Genomic DNA, 14,933 nt, shown 5'->3' with positions numbered 1-14,933 from the left:
GAAGTTCATGTGAATGGAAGGACCTCTAGTTAAAGTGATCGCATGAGAAAGGTTATTTCTCCTCAAGAACTCAAGAAAAACTGCCATGTTCAACAAAATCCCCCCAACATTAAAGCACGATCTGTGATGCTGAGACTTGACAAACCATCTCTCTTTACAGATGTTATTTTGGTGGTGCTACGCTGAAGCAGTATTTGGCCTACAAACTGCCTCTGAAGAACCAGAGCACAAACTGTGTGGATGCTAAATTGAGTTTGTGAGTATTCAGCAATTAGCTAAAGGCTCAGGCAGCAGTGCAGCCAACATTCATGCTTTTAATGCCTGAAAAACACTGTGACAAATGAATACCAGTTTGCTGTGAACGTGCAGCAGTTGTCATCTTAATAAAGAATAATGTTTTCTGTTCAGTCGGCTGCCTCTCCAACACCGTGGGTCATTTACTTTGCATACAGTAGCTTTGCCTATGGCTCTGTCTGCATGCATGTTTTTATAGTGCTTTGTTGTACATTCTCCCAGGTATATCAGCTTATTATTTAAAGACTTTATTATAAAAGAAGTGATAAAGACCATATGTTGAATGCCGTGGATAGTGTGACAGCAAGAACTCCGGGGAATGTTTTGATTCAGGAATTCTGTGGAAAGACTATGGAGTAGGCCAACTAATGAATACATATTGATGTATTAAACCTGAAGGCTCAATGTGGTATTTAACCCGTCCATAAAATAGGTTTAATATACAGCATGTAAATGAAAAAACATGTATGTTGGAATGTGTGAAAATACAGTACACTGCACTCAGTATGAATTTTGCATAAAAAAGAAGCTTTCCTGTGTTCTATGACAATAATGATGCATTCAATGAACCTGAGAATGGAGCATAATAAACTGGAAGCTGTGGGACAGATAACACAACTGACAGCAGACTTGACTAGTCAGACAGAAGTTCTAATATCTGCTGGGTTGTATAACAAGTTTCCTCTGATTCCAGGTTTGACATTTGACTAGGAAACTTGATGCAAGGCACCATGGAGTCTGCCTGTTACACAGGACGACCAGCTTACCAGCAGCTATGGTTCAGTGCTGTGTCTATGCATTTGGTTACAATGAGGTATCAGTAGCAGCTAACCTCTCAGGTTATAAAAACACAGGTGCAGCTAATCTGGTGCTATTGAAGCTGACCAATCAGAAGAGACCAGTCGCTTTGAATACAAAATAAAGATAAATCAGCTACAATAGAAGATTCTGTACAGACTTCACGCACCTCCAGCAGTTTGAATGCAACCTAAATACTTAATAAACGCAGCTTATTATAACTTCCAGGTATGTGTCAATATTAATTTTCTTACTAAATGTGTATGTTTCAGATTGAATGAGTAGATGCACATAGATTATAGGCTCATCCGACAACAAGAAGCCTATCACATTGGTTTTCAGGATCAAAGTATTTTCCTGCAGAAACACACAGCACTTATACACACAATATAAAATTTCCTCACTGTAAAAATGACCACAGCATCTGCTTTGATTGAAAACTGTGGATCTCCTTTCCTCCCACAACCACACAAATTACAACTTCTCCTGCTATTTGTATCACACCAGCCGATAAGCTCTCCTCTGGCATCGGTTTCCACAGACAGGCTGCATTATTTCACAACGAGGAAATCCACAGTAACTGAATGCAGAATCGATTGCCGAGTTGACCGCCCTTGGTAAATCAAATCACGACCAACATAGAAGCCTTTAATATTATAAACAGGCAGCCTGGGGTGGTCTTTAAGGCCTATGTTGTCTGTTCTCCTGGCACTACACCTGTGTTTGAAGGCCTAATTCAATAAGCAGCTCCACTAAAGAGAAATCTGATTTCACTGGGGGGAAACAGCCGCAACTAGAGGTGAGCTGTCAAGACGGACCGCTGTGTTTCAGCAGCAGGAAGAGAGAGGGGTCACGCACGTACACACACACAAACAGACATCCAGACAGCACACTGTCTGGTATTTGTGCAACACAGATAGTGTTTCACAAGACAGAAACAAACAGCAAAAGTCACTCAGTCACACACCTACACAAAGTTTTATGTCCACCACTCGATAACAAGTACAGTGAATAAATAGTATTGTTTGAAATCAGACATCTTGAATCAATAAGTACACACAGAGCCATGTGACACAGATGTTACACACAGGCTCAAACAGTTGCAGACTCAACCAAGGACTTCCAGACCTAGGTGGTCTCTAAAGTCAGAACAATAACCTTGAGACCAATCATAAAGGTTGCAATAATAAATCCAAACAAAAGCATGTTAAAAAAAACTCAAACATTAGATGGACATAAAGACAAACATAAACTACCACAGACAGTGTCAGTGTTGTGGTACCTGGTCCCAGGTCTGAGGAAAGAACAGGTGCTTCCTCTGGTCCAGCCGCAGTATGGATCCCTGGAGGCGATGCAGTTCCTGCAGAGAGACAAAGAAGAAAAAGAATTCAACTGATTGCTTGAAGGTTCTCATTTCCACTTATGTCCCCTTAATGGAGGCTCTTTAAACTTTATTCTGATTGGCCTGATTGTGTCTACAACTTAAATGGAGGCACACGGCACATTAAACAAGGGCTACAATTAACCCTCTGAACTCCAAGCCACTTTTCTTCCTGTAACAGATTTATTCACAAAGAAACATCCTGCACCTCCATGGAAACAGCACGAGACAAACCTCTTTAGCACCCTGTGCCTCATTTAACAATAAAACAGTGCAACATGAAAAAAGTTTGATTTTTTTAATCTTCTATATATTGGAGATAACTGTGTACAACATGTAAACATCTTCCATGTGCATCCACTCCACAACCATACTCCGTATATGTCTCAAAGGGGTTCACTTTCATTGTCACAGGAAAAGGAAGTTTCAAGTTTGAAATAGCTCTTATTCGGAGAAAAAAGCCATAACTCACTTTCTTCCTTCACAGTATTCAAATGTGCTTTTTCAGAAATTTCACAGCACTGAGCTGAAAGCTTTTGAAAAGCTGTAAGTAGTCCCTGATTTAAGACGTGTTTCCTGAAAACTAGTTGAGGGAAATTCCTACATTCTGAGATTTAGTAGCTGTCAAACAGTAACCTTCAACATTTATTTTTTTTCTTACAGGAACTGCTTTTCAGCATCCAGTCGCCTGGGGGTTTATCATCTCTGTTTGATTCACAGAAAACATGCTTCATAAATTACAATCCGTAACCATCATTTCACTCAGACTCCTAAATACAAAATGCCAGAATGCCCTTGACTGCAGCAACAAATCTTGCCTGCTTACAAGCACTGTACATGATAATATAATTCTGACAAAATCCCAGAGCCACTGAAACGTACAGACAGAGAGCCAAACTCTAGAACCTTAAGTTAAGTTTTAAACTACACTAGTATCTGAAATAAACTGAAAACCAGTGGCCAGAAATATAACATGTCAAACATCTGAAATGATCCTTTAATGACACAGTATTGGGCTTGCTCTGTGGTTAACTGTACAACATAAGCTTTTAATGACATATGGAAATGAGGTTAAGAGTTCAAACTGTGCACTCTGTGAAGACTCGGCAAGGATCTGTCAAATCAGTACGAATTTATTAAATAAAAACAGACCAAATAGGATTCAAAATGGATGGAGAGGAATACTAAACAAACATCCAAAGCACTCACACGCTCTCATCAGAGGTTAAAAAGCAGACCTGAAGCTGCTGAAGCACAACTAAGCAATCTTGAAGCTACTTGCGCACAGAAAATTAACTCTCATACTCACATCTAGACACATAAACACACCCCAGAAAGCATGTGAGCGCTTTTTGTAATGCACTCTGGATTACACGCTTGTATGACTCACCTGGTTCAGTGAACACGCTGCACGCCTGATGTGCTGCTGTGTGTACCGGTTTGTGTTACTGTGTTAGTGGACCCTGTCGGGCCACAGCCACAGGCATCGAGGCTCAGCGAGTGCGCCAGCCAGGGGAGATGGAGTCTGTGATATTGTGACGAATGTGTGTGTGTGCAGGCAGGTGAAACATCAATACTTTGAAGATACTCATCTTTATGATTAATTATAATGAGTTTAAAGAAGTTTAAAACCAAAAACACAGAAACACTGGTAAATTAACACTGGGTGAAGTGAGAACACTTCAGCTTCAAATGGAATCATATAACAAATATCTTCTACTAATTAGACGGTAATCAAGCTCATTAAATAATCAGTTGTGATTGTGTTTTTTTCTGTGCTTATGCATTGATTTGTCAGTAATTGCTATTATTATAAAATTACATTAAATTAAAATGATGATGTAGCTATAAGTCACACCTGCCTACTTTAAGTTGTTGTTTTCGGCTCATTTTTGGTGACAAACAAAGTGGAGATGGTTTGGTCCATCTCGTGCGTGTAATTTGCAGGTGTGTCTGTGGTCATAGGTAGGCTGTGGTTGTAGTGACGTTAACTAAGTAATGGATTGTGTATTTCATAGACCATGTGACCAACATGGAAAACAGACAAAAACTATGGATCGGGGGGTAGATGGCTGTCTGTAGGTGGGTTACAAAACAATCAGCACAACTATATGAAATCAGGGTCTGGAATGCTGGTAACAAGCAAACGAAATGCTTCTTCTTGCTAAAAACAGTAGTTTTATTAATGGTAGATACTAACAAGCTACTCATGTTAGGTGGAATACATGCAAACATTACTTATGTATTATCCAATAAAGCATAAGCTGCACAGTGTTACACTAATCTACAGAAATACAGTCTAAAATTTTTTGAGTTAAAAATTAGCATTCGTTTTCATATTCTTTCTGCTGATGCTCTCGTCTTATTGCCTGGATCCACTTTGTTGCCTTTAAGGTTTACTTTCACACACTCTCAGCTTATTGTATAAAAACTCAGTTGAGTTTTTTACCCCTGCTGGCAGTGTATCTCATCACTTAGCAGCTTCTAGGCATTTATTATGATTATTTTTTATTATTTTTTGTCAGTGAAAGTGACAACTGGCAAAACCTTTAAGCAGTAAGAAGTCAGCAGAGAGGGAGCCTATTATGCTAACAGTGTGTGTTATGTTGTGTTGAAATTTGACTCATTTCACTCTTATGCAGAACCAAACATAGCACTGTGTTGCTCAAGGGCAGTGGGACAGATGTTACAACACTGTAGCACCATGGAAATGTTGAGTCTGCTGCAGCTACAGCTGGCCGAGCTTCACTGTGTCTTGCTCAAGGATACTTGTGAAGGCCAGATGGTTCTTGAACGCTCACCTAGCTTCTTATTCCTAGCCCTTCCACCCTTTTATACTCCATGGTGTGCAGTTAGTTTGTACACTTACTTCATGCATCGGGAGTAGAGCTGGCAGCGTGCCACTGGTACTCTGACAACACAGGAGGAGAAGGTGAGGAGCAGAGTATGACTTGCCCGGTCAAGAGTCAAAGATAACAGCTGCCGTGCCTGAGGAGAGTCCTCCGCACACCTGCAACACACACACACACACACACATAAATACAAAAACAGGGCAGGCAGACATAAAACAAAAAATGCATGAGGCAATTTCAATTACCAGACTGAGACTGCACTGCATTAAACCTCTGACCTCACATTACAGAAGGGAAAAAGCATTCCCCATGACTCAATGAGAAACACAACCAAACATAAGCAGCTCTATAAATACACATTACACAAGTGAAAACAACAAGAGTTGTTACAGTCAACCAAAATAAGCACTCTGTTGAGTTTGAGGAGTCGACTGGTCTTCAGAAAAATTCAACCAGGATCCAAATCGCTTTTAATTGGCAGTAGAGAGCTATGATATCTGGCACTAACCTGCAGATTTATACCTTTTTATGCACATGTGTATCTGGATGGTTTATGGTAATAACATCGCAGTGGGCCCACATTAGGAAAAATCTATCATTCTGCTAAGCATTCTGCTTAGAAGAATGATTCACAAACTGTGAGTCATTCTTCACAAGCAATATCATGGAAAGAAAGAAAAAAAAAACAGAACAGCCAACAAACACAGGAAGACAGGAAGAAGGCGAAATGGCCTGGTAAAAAGAAAATTAAGCGATTTCTATCTGTACTGACTCCTTAACAGATATCAGTGTGTGTGGTCCTGCATGTTTCCTGGGGTTATATACAGGCCATAATGCATGTCTTTGTCTGTGAATGTTAGGTGAGGGTAAGGGTGGCCAATAATAAAAAAAAAATAAAATAAAAAAACAGAAAGATGTGACTGTGCTCTGTCTCCTGATTAGCTGTGTGCCTGCTGTGAAAGCTGGACTGTCACCAGCCTCCTGGTGAGCTCACCATGCACACCAAATTATCCCTCACACACTGGCTCCAGGCCACATTCAACCCACAGTCCCCCCAATTTCACTTGCCATCACTATCCATCATGTTGTTATATCTGAGACCAAAATCAGTGAGCAGCATATTTTCAGATGGAAAAAGAAGGACGTTTATAAATACCAAGTAAGGCAATACAGGCAAAGTGTCTTTCTAGCCAGTTGGAAATAATCCTTTATTTCCACTTAATGCAGAAAAAATGGCATATATATATATATATATATATATATATATATATATATATATATATACAGTCATGTGAAAAAATTAGGACACCCTTTGAAAGCATGTGGTTTTTTGTAACATTTTTAATAAATGGTTATTTAATCTCCGTTTCAACAATACAGAGAGATTAAAGTAATCAAACTAAACAATGAAAACTGAAGAAAAGTCTTTTCAAGATCTTCTGTAAATGTCATTCTACAAAAATGCCTATTCTAACTGAGGAAAAAGATAGGACACCCTCACATGTATTCCCTCTTAAATTGGCTCAGATCTCACACAGGTATATCACACCAGGTGCACATAATTAGTAGATCGTTACTCTGCATGTTGAATGAGGCTTGCCCTATTTAAACCTCAGACATTTAGTTTGGTGTGCTCCTGACTGTTGAAGTGAGAGTGAGCACCATGGTGAGAGCAAAAGAGCTGTCAGAGGACTTCAGAAAAAAGATTGTAGCAGCCTATGAGTCTGGGAAGGGATTTAAAAAGATCTCAAAAGATTTTGAAATCAGCCATTCCACTGTCCGGAAGATAGTCTACAAGTGGAGGGCTTTCAAAACAACTGCCAACATGCCCAGGACTGGTCGCCCCAGCAAGTTCACCCCAAGAGCAGACCGCAAGATGCTAAAAGAGGTCTCCAAAAACCCTAAAGTGTCATCTCGAGAACTACAGCAGGCTCTGGCTACTGTTGATGTAGAAGTACATGCCTCTACAATCAGAAAGAGACTGTACAACTTTAACTTGCATGGGAGGTGTGCAAGGAGGAAACCTTTGCTTTCCAAGAGAAACATCAAGGCCAGACTGACATTTGCCAGAGATAAAGTTGACAAAGACCAGGACTTCTGGAATAATGTGCTTTGGACAGATGAGTGCAAAATGGAATTATTTGGACACAACAGCAGAGGACATGTTTGGCGTAAACCAAATACAGCATTCCAAGAAAAGAACCTCATACCAACTGTGAAGCATGGAGGTGGAAGTGTCATGGTTTGGGGCTGCTTTGCTGCAGCAGGACCTGGTCAGCTCACCATCATAGAATCCACCATGAATTCTACTGTGTATCAGAAGGTGCTTGAAGAACATGTGAGACCATCAGTTAGAAAATTAAAGCTGAAGCGGAACTGGACCATGCAACATGACAATGACCCAAAACATACTAGTCAATCAACCAAAGATTGGCTGAAAAAGAAGAAATGGAGAGTCCTGGAATGGCCAAGTCAAAGTCCAGATTTGAATCCCATTGAGATGCTGTGGGGTGACTTGAAAAGGGCTGTACGTGCAAGAAACCCCTCAAACATCTCACAGCTGAAAAAGTTCTGCATTGAGGAGTGGGGTAAAATTTCCTCAGACCGATGTCGGAGACTGGTAGATGGCTACAAGAACCGTCTCACTGCAGTTATTTCAGCCAAAGGAGGTAACACTCGCTATTAGGGGCAAGGGTGTCCTATCTTTTTCCTCAGTTAGAATAGGCATTTTGTAGAATGACATTTACAGAAGATCTTGAAAAGACTTTTCTTCAGTTTTCATTGTTTAGTTTGATTACTTTAATCTCTCTGTATTGTTGAAACGGAGATTAAATAACCATTTATTACAAATGTTACAAAAAACCACATGCTTTCAAAGGGTGTCCTAATTTTTTCACATGACTGTATATATATACATATATATATATATATATCAGGGTGCATACGGTAAATACCAAAACAGAAAGCTAGTGTTTAGAAACATGTATTTTCTTTTTTAAATGCCTCTAATTAGCCTTGGTGAAAGATAATCACCAGCCAAATCTGCCTGCATCTGTGTGACAATTGTCTTCCCCCTGCAGCCCTCCGCCATGTGGAACAGTGAATCTCAACAAAGAAAGAACACGAAGCAGAAACCCGGTGTTCATTACGTAATGATGGGCATCAGCAAAGCCTGAAAGCTGCATGCCTCATGCAAAATGCTAATTAAAGAGGGACAATCAATTCAGATCTTTTGTCAACATCCAGATATTAAATGTGATTCACTTTCACACTGAAGATAAAGGGGTCAATTTTCCTGACACTGTCTTACTTTGGTCAAGATTACTGAGATTTTATCTTCATTTCATTACTTTCGCAGTGTTTTCTCCCTCGTACTGTTCTGTAGTGTGTCTCATTAGCAGATGTTCAGATTTCTTGATAATGAACATTAGCCTTTCTATTCCCTGTGTGGGGCTGCATCCTCTCAGATCCTGCACAATTATGTGTATCACAAAAATAATAGGTCAGGTTTTCTGCATAATTTAGGAGACATCATGTTTCCAGGACATACCGCACACATCGCACCACCAGCTCCCCTCACTGTGTATACATCAAACCTAGAAGAAATTGAACCCCTTCTTTCCTGGTGAGTCTCCTCTTTGTGTGCTGTTTCGCCTAAACAATAGTACATATACATATAGAGCAGCCTGAGGATAGGAAGGTGAGCTTAGTATCGTGGGAGCAAAGGGACGCAGCTGGTCTGAAAATATGTGCCTCTTAGGCTAATTGACATGTCACATAACTAGCTCCATAACTAATGGCAAGCCCAATTAAATGGTGTGACACAATCACAACCCATACAACCACACTATAATTTTGACATTTTAGTTTGTGAATGAATATACAACTGAGTTACTGATAGGTGCTCTGACTGACAATCTTCTCTGACAGGTTATATTATATGCTTTTAGCAGCTTTAGGGTCTTACTTGTCAGGGTTGAATCCCTCCAGCTCCTCCAGGAAGATGTTGCTGTTAGTGACGGTGTTGTCCTGGTTGGGCATGATGAGAAACTTGAGAATAGTTCCTCTGCTTGACCCCAGGAATAGGACGGTACGGTTTCTGTAGGGCCCGGCCTCTGTATCCACCACAATCTTATTCAGCTGGTACCTGAACCGCAGGAGAGAGACAGAACAATGCATTAACGGCAAATGAGCAGTGCGACTTCCATGAAAGCTAAAAGCATAGTGGAGTAGCTGCTGGATGGGAGTTCATCATTTAAGTGCATTACAGCTGATTGGTTTAGGTGTAAAATACGGACTCTAGTGTATTTGAATCATAATGTGCCATTTTCTCTCAAGTCACTGCAAAAAAAATGATTGAATTCCACAGAGAAGAAATTGTTCATCAAATTTGCATAATAAACTAATTACGCTAGACATTTCAGTCATTAATAATATCAGTCAAGTAAATGGGCTTGTCCTGGAACAATAGCAGAGCGCTGCCGAGCTACACACATCCCTCTGAGTGTGCGTCAACAGACCAGAATAGAAGCCATGTTGTGCCGGCTGGTTATTATTCCCCATACATCCACTCTTACAATAGTAAGAGGGGCATGGATGTATATTTATGTGGTGGTCGACATGTGCTGCAGCTAAACCAGAAAAACGTCAACAAGAGCCCACAGATGTGTGTGTGTTAGTGTTCGAAACCCAGTCTCACACAGACAGTAACTTCTTACAGGAATTTAGTGCAGTTTCATAAACATGACTTTGAAACGATGTGTTTAATTAATGCACAAGGGGTGACTGATAAGTTTGCAGCCAACAACAGAAGGCGGTGAGTCATACAGTTCTTGTTACATGCACGTCCAGTTCTTTGAGTGATTATGCTGACAGTTTGAAGCTAATAACTTTTGTGGTGTTTATGTTTCAGGTAATTGAAAAAGTCAACACTGTCTGAGCAAATGGAAAATATTAAGTTTGTGCAGGCATCCAGGATGTGGATTCGAACTCATCCAACACCCAAACTATTCAGCCTATTTAGCACCATTAAACCACAAAGATATGTAATGAGCTCAGTGGTCACCAGTTTGACAGCCATGGCAACATTATTGCTGCTGTGGACGAGCTCCACCAGACTAAATGCATAAGATAGGGTGAAAAAACAAAACTTCCACTCACTTCCTGTACTTTCACATTAACATTGTGACGGTGTTCACTGAACATGTTTCCTTGTTTCACTGATAAGACACAGAGCTGTGGCACCACAATCCACCAGTTCAGCCTCACCTGACCATGGTTCTCACTATCCAGGGTCTTTGCCCGAGTGACGGAACTGCTTCATCCATCAGAGGATGGGTCTTCACAAAGTTTAGCATCTCATCAGGGAAGGAGTTGGAGGAATTAAACCTGGATCCTTGAACAGCACAGCCGCCGGGTCTGGATACAACAAGATTCAACATGATAAGCAGACAGCACACAAGCTTTCTGAACAGTTCAGGCTGCATTGAAGACATAATTACAGTATACAATTCATTAGTCTAGACCGTCTGAGTGTCTCACATTGAGACAAGACAAGAGACTGATTCAGAAAAATACATTTAAAGTATTCTGAAAGTGTTTAAATGTTCAGTATATGTCTGTTCTTTGGAAGAGAACAAGCTGTATCCTTGCAGAACTGAATGATATGTGTCCACTGTTCTGTGTATGATATCTTTTATGTATTTCTTTTATGTATTACCATTACATATGGATATAATCAGTCTGAGATCATCTTATAAAAAAATTACTGTGAGCGCAGAGCTGAACACGAATTGTTGGCAATTTAACAACCTTCACATGAATGCAAAGCAGACATAAATATAATGTTTTGTTTCTTTCTCATTGTGGTTGGGTTCATATAATTGGTTACCACCATCTGCACCTTGGCTTTGGGATGACTTCATCTGGAACAGGCGTCCAAATCGACTCCGGTGATTTTTGCTCCTTGAACCGTCCATCAAACACGGCAGCCAGCTGCTCCATGTCGAAGGCGCACACAGCTGAACCTGGGATGCTGCAGAGACCCGGACAACAGGGGCGAGACAGAGGGAGATTGAGATGGAGATGGAGACACTTTGTTTGAGATTGATAAAACACTTTGAGCTGATACTGTCAGCCCTGCGTCAGCAAGGCTTTACTTTCCAACAGAGGTGCAGGAAAAATAAGTGATGGAAAATAAAAGAAAAGATATGGTCGATTATACCTTGACTGAGAAAACAGACTGTGAAATATGAAAGAAGTTAGACAGACAGACACCCAGCGAAGATGACAAATTGGATTTGGGCTGTTCATATTTTGACATCCAGTGCTGAAACACAAAGGAAACTGTCACTGAGACAAGAAGAGAAACTGAGTCAGATAGATGCCGTCAACTGTGTGGTCAAATATGTAGCGGATGCAATAGCTAGATTAGGCCTATGAAAAAAAATCCTTGGCTGGAATTCCTGGAATAAAAACCCAAATAGGAAATGAGTCACTGAATATTCTGTCTTTTATAAACAGGGGGAGATTCTTGTAAAGGAAATGAACCCAGCAACACGTTCCAGTAAAAAGCCCGGTGCACCTCAGAGGCTGTTTAACTCCTCGCGAACCCGGCAACTGGGAGCAGAACATCTGCTCTGACAAATGTCCACACACACACACAGAAAGCAATAAACACAGATACACTCATACAAAGTCTGACCATCTCCTCTAAGTCTGATCCTACATTTTTTGTGTGTTTTGGCTACAGAAGAGACACTACAGAGACACAGAAATAAAGAGAGCAGTGTCAGGATGAGATAAGAACTGAGTTAAAAAAAAAAAAAAAAAACATCCAAAGCTTCCTGCTCCCAGATTCCACTCTCTGCTCTGAATGTGTCCTCATCAATGACTAATGGTGCACATAGTCTGAAAAGCTAGTGACTAAGTATTAAAACTTAATAACAACACAAATTAAAAAAAACCTGAGACTGAGTCACCTGCAACCTGCTGTCTTATGACTCACACACACAGCGCCAGCTGTTTGTTTCCTTCTTTTATTCTTTCCTTCGATCGCATTAAATGTCCAGCTGGTGATGTGAGGGTCTGCCCCCGTCCCTATGTATGGAGCTGAGAGGTGTTTCTGTTGAGTGCCCCTTTGAAAGGCACAGAAGTGTTTGTGTTTGGATAGACAGCGCCTGAAGGCTGGATTCTGGTGGCAGCAGGGAGCCGTGCTCTCCTGATGTGCCATTTGATCAGGTCACACTGTCTCCCTCAGTACTTATCATTCATAGGCAGGGATGTGACTCAACCCAGGCCAGCGTGGTGGAGCTGCAGGCATATCTGTGGACGACACGACGTCTCTCTCAGGACCGCAGGCACCAGATGTTATGTGTGACATGTCTGCCAGCTCTGCATTGGTGCCAGCTCAGCTTTCTTTTTCTACCTTCACCCATCCCTCCACCACCCTCGGCTGTCTCTTTTCCCTCCCGCTGCAGGTCGCTGGGTGTCTGACAGAAGTAAGCCAAAAGGCCTCAGGCTGTTTTCCTCTTTACGATTCTCTTAATTATTCTCATATTTGCTGTGTAGTCGACTCTCCTGCATGTGTTTTCTTGCACACAAATTTAATTTACAATAATTTTCTTAATCAGGCTCCACACTTGAGACCTCTTTAGTTTGTTTCATTTTTTCTCCATCACTGTCTGTGTAGGAGAATTCGTCCTTCCTTCACTCTTCGCAGGTGAGTGACAGACTGTCCAGACTAGATGCATATGCTGCTTGTTCAAGTGCACTATGGTGGACTCTAAAGTGCTTCCTCACTGCTTAACAAACTCACTGACAGCCTGAAATAACACAGACGCGCGATGCCTCACAGAAGCAGATGAGAAAGAGGAGATGATGGCCGGAGCCAGGAGAAGCGTCAGAGTCAGTCCTTTAATTAGAGGTTTAATTCACGAATTATGGGGAAAGTTTACAGTGTGGGTTCATCAAACTAGAAACAAATAAAGGTCTCTCCGTCAGGACTGTTTTTATAACTTAACATGTTATTAAAAAAACAATAAAAACATGATATATTTATAGTTCAATAATAAATGTGAGGAAGTTTGTTTTTGTCAATTAAAACAGGAGATTGTCCATCGTGGCAGAATAAAATGAAAGAATGAAGTGCCCATGGCATGAATTTAACTAATGACCTTCTACTGAGATTAATACCTACAGTTTATTTTGTTTGTTTAAATGTAGCCCTAACCAGGGTACAGCTAGCTTAAAGGCAATGAGAGAAAGCCAGCACCGTATTTAGCTCACCAACACAACACACTGTATAAAAAGACAACCTTCTCTTCATCACAAATACAACTGTAATGGTTGAATTTCTCAGATGACTCAACAGCCTGTGGTGGCAAATAAAATGGTGCTGATGAGTTTCTAAAATTAACCAACCTGTTTCGGTGCCTAAACCTAACCAAACAAAATGTGGATGAAGATGAATGCACTCATTATCAGTTCTTCATATGAAAAATATAAAGTTTTCTAACCAGTCCTATCTTTTGGTGGACCAATAAACACCTTTCTGTTAATTTATCCGACTTGTGGTTCACAATATTGTCTTTTTTTAGCTATATAATAAAAAAAGAAGTCTTCCTAATGAGGCCTCCATTTTCACAGCCTTTGCACTGCCTTTCTACTCTTTATCTTCATTTTCATATTATTCCATTATATTTTTCACTTTCCTTTATTTTCACATCTCCCTATTACTATTCAAGCAACCCAGTCTTTTTTATGCTTCCTCGACCTTTCCTCATCACCCTACTGGGGTCCCCCCTCTTTCTAGCCTGGATATTGTGGCCAATGTGAACCAGCTAACACAGGGGTGTCCAAACTACGGCCCGCGGGCCAACTGCGGCCCGCGGTAGGATTTTCTATGGCCCGCGGCTTCTATCTTAAAATGTGTTATTTTTGGCCCGCCAGCCAAACAGAGTAAATCATACAAAATCAACAGGCAATTCTTATTTTTGTTTTTAACTCATTGTGTAACGTTTGCATCATGATTCTCTGAGCAGAACATTATCCCTCTCTCTCCGCATCGTGGTGCATCACGCGGTGCTGCAGGGCTTGGTTGTTGGTTCCAGCTACGCAGAGGGCTCGGAAGGTGCAAAACACCGGTTGAGCACTTCGACACAATTCACTACGAGACTAAACATGCTTCTGCATACAACCTGCTATTAGAGAGCATCTGTACAAGTCCTCCAAAACTACGGAGCCCATCTGTGACATGGTAAAAGAAATAAATTGTGGCCACGAATAACGTGCGCACGAAATATTGTTATTATTAGTTGTAGTATAGTAGCCCTATTTGAATTCATGGACGGGGTGCATGGGAGTGGGCTGCCCGGCCAGAGAGCAGCCTCCCCGTGCAGCAATGAGCGTCCCTCTCTGGGGAACGTGCCGGAGTACTGGGGGGCTCCAGGAGCGCAGGGGAGAGGAGCGGAGCGTCCCTCTCCCTGTCCTCGGAGAGTTTCGCATTATCGAATCTGGCCCTCCCCGAACAAAGTTTGGCCACCCCTGAGCTAACATCTTTGTAACATCTCTGTATTTGTCGTGTGACATGGCAGAGATGGGGACTCAAG

The 14,933-nt window shown here is 41.2% G+C and overlaps 1 protein-coding gene across 1 annotated transcript in view; it reads right to left on the bottom strand.

Annotated features, from left to right (window-relative positions):
• Positions 1-14,933, bottom strand: part of sema6bb (sema domain, transmembrane domain (TM), and cytoplasmic domain, (semaphorin) 6Bb) — a 109,416-nt gene that overhangs the window by 18,511 nt on the left and 75,972 nt on the right. Inside the window, exons 11-15 of the mRNA XM_028404298.1 lie at positions 11,228-11,359; positions 10,594-10,743; positions 9,293-9,472; positions 5,343-5,483; positions 2,375-2,452 (exon numbers count right to left, since the gene is read on the bottom strand). Coding sequence (XP_028260099.1) covers positions 2,375-2,452; positions 5,343-5,483; positions 9,293-9,472; positions 10,594-10,743; positions 11,228-11,359 — 681 coding nt within the window. The remainder of the gene's footprint in view (positions 1-2,374; positions 2,453-5,342; positions 5,484-9,292; positions 9,473-10,593; positions 10,744-11,227; positions 11,360-14,933) is intronic.

This window comes from Parambassis ranga, chromosome 4 (assembly GCF_900634625.1).
Source record: "Parambassis ranga chromosome 4, fParRan2.1, whole genome shotgun sequence".
Lineage (NCBI taxonomy): Eukaryota > Metazoa > Chordata > Actinopteri > Ambassidae > Parambassis > Parambassis ranga.
This window is presented reverse-complemented; position numbering and strand designations above follow the sequence as displayed.